At 33.5% G+C, this 4,792-nt stretch overlaps 1 protein-coding gene across 1 annotated transcript; it reads left to right on the top strand.

Moving 5' to 3' along the window:
* Positions 1–2,256: 2,256 nt before the first annotated feature.
* On the top strand, positions 2,257–3,984 carry LOC145059312 (uncharacterized). Its single transcript, XM_079007168.1, has 4 exons — positions 2,257–2,919; positions 3,040–3,276; positions 3,388–3,519; positions 3,664–3,984. Exons 1-4 carry the CDS (start codon positions 2,308–2,310, stop codon positions 3,751–3,753), a joined length of 1,071 nt encoding a protein of 356 aa, XP_078863294.1. The 5' UTR covers positions 2,257–2,307; the 3' UTR covers positions 3,754–3,984.
* Positions 3,985–4,792: the final 808 nt, after the last annotated feature.

Here is a 4,792-nt window from a genome sequence, read left to right as displayed (position 1 = left end):
GAAGTTGAAGTTGTACATGACTTCAAGTGGTCTTCCATGTACTTAAAGAGAAAATGCAGACTAGAAAGAGATCGGGTTTATAAAGTTTTATAATGGGTAGCAACATATTTATTCATCAACCTCCAGGTGAGAGATTGTCAGGTTGTGGAGTCTGGTTGATCTTTTGACCTTATAACCGCTAGAAACCACCAAAATATGTCATGGGCTATGGACAACACCCGTAAAATTAAGTGAGTGAAGGCAAAGGGAGCCACCCTTGCGGGGAGCCATACGTAACTCCCCAAGAAGAAATTTTTGTAGGTGAGTTTGTATGTCAGATACGACATCAAAAATGCTTCAAGAGCCAATTTCATGGATGTTATCTGGGCTTGCCTTTGAAATAATAAAACCCCTTTGAAGGAGCCTTGCTATGCACACAATAATAAACATTATCACATATTTCCTTATGAGTCTTTCAAGAAAATATAAGATATAATAGATGTTCTTCAATCTTTGGAAAATTACAGAATGATTATGATTTTTAATTGATTGGTTGTCATTAACATGACCAAGAGTGTTTTCAATGATAAACTAATTTTGCCTTAAGAGTATCTGTTTCACTAAAACTATGATGTTATTCGCTTATTACCAATACAAAAATGAAGATAGAAATGACACTTTTTTTCCAAGATTTTGAAATCTAACTTTTGATAATCCACACGTAGGATGCCTTACACTTCAATTTTATACCACATGACCAGCTAAATAGGCAATTGTTTGTCCAAAAGGTATATAGTTCCAAAATCATGTTTAGGGTATAATTTAACATTTTTTGTAATTTTTACGACTAAAAGGATAAATCTCAGTATGATGATAAATTATCATTTTTCATAATTAATCTTTATGATGATAAATCTCAGTACGACTAAAAGGATAAACGATGTTCATTTTTCATAATCAATCATCAATTTAAAAAAATAAATAAATAAAAATAAATAAATAAAAAAATTGGTAAACTAAATCTAAACAACCAATTTCGAACCCATCCAAGGCTTATTACGTGCGAGGTCCAAAAAGATATTAGTCATATCTTGGACATGGTTTGAACATTGCATAGACAAATTCTTTTCTTTTTCTTTTCATATTTACACAACTATTTAATAAGTTTTAGTTGACAGCAAATGATTAGAGTTAAAGACCATTTATAAGAGTGTCAAACCATATTATATATATGATATACATGATATATAAGTTTAAGCTCCTAATTAGTAGTTGAGCCGGTTTAGACGATGCTTTATTGTCGATGTTCTTTTTCCTATATTGAGAATTCAGTTTTGTGTATAGTATATATTTATGAATTTTTAATTCCATTAAACTACTTTAGTCTATAACTCTAATTGTCTTTATTTTAATAATTTCTATGCAATCATCAATATTTGGCACTACAAATCAAATATTGACTTTGCGTTTTTGACAGATGGCCGTTGTATCTTTTTTGATTTTTTGAAAAAGAAAATCTAAAAGATGTACATCTCAATTGGACTTATAGAATGTGATTTTTTTATATATGGACAATCGATCTTGAATTCTTGATCAAATTAAATAATGCAACTTTTATTAATCACCATTTTAAGATAAACCCCATGAACAAGTTTGGACAATATAATTTGCTCACTCTAAATGCATTGAGATTAATCACCATTTTGTACAAAAGCTAACATTAGTTGAGATGGTGTGTCTGAAGCGGCTAAAAGATGTAAACATGTGGTAAATTATGTTATAAATTAGTTTATAAATTAACATTTTGATAATATAGCTTGAGATATCTAATTCATAAATTATGTTAATTATAAACTAAAAGCAAGTTTTTCCGCTAATATATCAAAGAGTATCTGCCTTCATGTGCACAACACATGAGGAGGGTTAACGGTTGTGGAGAGATAGAGGTTAGGGTGAGGGACCATAGGTATTATATGTTTGAAATAGAGACCAAGAATGCATGAAATGAACCTTTTAAACTAATTGTGTTACTATCAGGTAACTATAAGGACCAAAAATGTAATTTACGCTTCCCTTGTGTATTGTACTATACTTTTCGTAACAGTTAGGTCCCACAGTGGACTCTCGATTTTAAATTACATGTATACACAAAAAGAACTACCAACGACGGAATGATTAGCCATTTAATTATTCAAGTCAAACCTTACTATCATTCTTCATTATGGGTATAAATATGTTTCTCAATATCATCATCTCCCAAGCACCTTTCAAAACCTTTTCTTTTATCATCATCAATCTTCTACCCTTCCATCCAAATTCCTCACGAAGATGGAGTCTTTCGGATTCTTGTTTGATGAAGAATGGGAAAGTTTGAGAAGAATGTTATCTGATGATCAAGATTCCGGCCATGGTTTACTTTCCTGTGAACAAGATCGTGGTTTGAACTTTGAAACTCATTCCATCGTTTCATCTGTTAATAACTCATCGTTCATCAACGATCATGATTTATGTTATGCTTCTGAAAATATCAACCCTAATCTCTGTCATTACTTCTCTCATGAAAGTAACGACAATGGATGTGTTGCTTATGATGGTGTAGTCTCTCTTCCCTACCAAACTTCTAATACTATTCCTTTACCAATAAATGGTATGTGTAATCATCATGATTCGGTTGATCTCTATGATGAAAACGATTATAACTCCTCGTTATTAGCCCAAGTTTTTTCCGATGATTCTATGGAAGAAATTCTATGCTCGAGACAAGAAGTCAACATAGAGAATACTGTTGATCCAACTGTGCCAATTGCTGATAAGCACAAGCACACGCCCTCCAAGAGAAAGATTGAAATCCTCGAATCGCCAAATGAAGTGGAAGACAAAGTCAATGACGAAAAAACCAATGAGAATCCCAAGAAGAAAACTAGGGTTTCAAGAGATAGTGTGAGTATATTATTTTATGCAGTTATTGTGAGATTGTGGAATTAATTTAATATCTTGAACATATCTTTAAAGACATTGAACTGAATATATTCTTATCTTTGTTTTCTTTTTTTTGCACAGAAAAATAAGAAGAAAGTGCAACCAAAGAAGAAACAGAAAGTGATGACTACTACTGTAAATGACAATGGGGTTGAAGGAGAAGATACAAACAACAATAAAGGAGGAGGGAATGCACCCATCGCAAGTTCAAGTTCTTGCAGTTCTGAGGATGATTTGACTGGAAATGCAGAAAACTCGAACTGGAAAACTAGAGCAGGTAGAGGTGCAGCCACTGATCCTCAAAGCCTCTATGCACGGGTGAGTGTTGATGATCACTTAATTGCTTCCATTTTTGCAACTGGATCTTGTGTTCTCTTATGAAATGATGTGTAATTAATAATTAATATTGGTTTTTGCTTGGATTTGCAGAAAAGAAGAGAGAGGATAAACGAGAGACTGAAAGTCCTTCAGAACCTTGTTCCAAATGGGACGAAGGTTGACATTAGCACAATGCTTGAAGAAGCTGTCCACTATGTGAAGTTCTTGCAGCTTCAAATTAAGGTATATACACAGTTGTTGAGCAATGATAAAGCTATAAATGATCATATTATATATTATAAGTATATAACCATACTTCGCTTTTTCCATATTAATTTAAACACATGATCATCGAGGTGACTGATTTTTTTTCCTAACTTTATGCAGTTGCTAAGCTCAGATGACATGTGGATGTTTGCTCCAATAGCATACCATGGGATGGACATGGGTCTATACCAGAAACTTTCACAATCTTAAAATTAGGAACAGTTTTGTTTCATTGTCAATTACTTATTAAATAAAAGTAAAATGACAAAAAAAAAACTTTATACACATATATATTCTGACTAATTGTAATTATCAAATTCATATTTTTTTTCTGGTCATGAGAATTTATACCTCATGGTTTTGATTTATATATTTATTAACAAAATGTTGTATTAATTGCATGTTTATAATCAAATATGTGGTGGGTTATTTATTTGAGAACACTTCGTTTTACAAGTTCAAGAATATCTCAAAGGAATATTATACAATATGAAATATATGATTAACATATGGACTTAATTACAAACCACACATATGCTCATTTGATAATGATTTAACAATGTATTTATATTTGTAGACAGTTTAATTAATACGTATGTTTCCCAAAATCAAGGAATAATAAATGGTAATATGGTATTAAGAGAATCGTACATCTCAAAGAATATGAACCATTAACACATGTATGAGAGAGGCAACATGACTAATGTGTTTGTCAAAATTCGGTGGAGATTGGCATTGACGATGGAACTCCCGGCAGTATATAAGTCGCATTTACAGTTTATCAACAATCAACGACAGAATATTTCTTAGGTAGCGATAGAATTACGTCGCTAAATGGCATATACTTGTTGAACCAAATTCAATACGCCAAAACACCAACGGATGTATCTATTGGTAAAGATCTTCGAGCGAGTTCGGCAAAAAATAGTTGGTAGCGGGTACTTTGTAGTGGGAAGCGGATAGCTTCTAGCTGGAAGCGTTTTGTTAAACGCTACGTGAAGTAGCATTTAGGGATGAGCAAAAGGACCGAACCGGCCCGAACCGGACCGGAACCGGGAACCGGCTTCGGCCAAAATCAAGAACCAAACCGGCCCGGCGGTTCTACCGGTTCCCGGTTCCTACCGGTTCTTGTCGTGTCTTCAAATGTTGGAACCGGTATTCGAAAAATAGCATCATACGGTTCCGGTTTTTGCCGGTTCTACCGGTTCCGGTTATATCGGTTCCGGTTCCTACCGGTTCCCGGTTCCAA

This window comes from Lactuca serriola, chromosome 6, assembly GCF_051521515.1.
Source record: "Lactuca serriola cultivar US96UC23 chromosome 6, Lser_US96UC23_V15, whole genome shotgun sequence".
NCBI lineage: Eukaryota > Viridiplantae > Streptophyta > Magnoliopsida > Asterales > Asteraceae > Lactuca > Lactuca serriola.
This window is presented reverse-complemented; position numbering and strand designations above follow the sequence as displayed.

Bases quoted from the DNA above. Each gene is read 5' to 3' on its own strand.
- LOC145059312 (XM_079007168.1), top strand. From the start codon at position 2,308: ATGGAGTCTTTCGGATTCTTGTTTGATGAAGAATGGGAAAGTTTGAGA. The intron at 2,920-3,039 runs GTGAGTATATTA...TTTTTTGCACAG, and splicing joins CTAGGGTTTCAAGAGATAGT to AAAAATAAGAAGAAAGTGCA. The intron at 3,520-3,663 runs GTATATACACAG...AACTTTATGCAG, and splicing joins TCTTGCAGCTTCAAATTAAG to TTGCTAAGCTCAGATGACAT.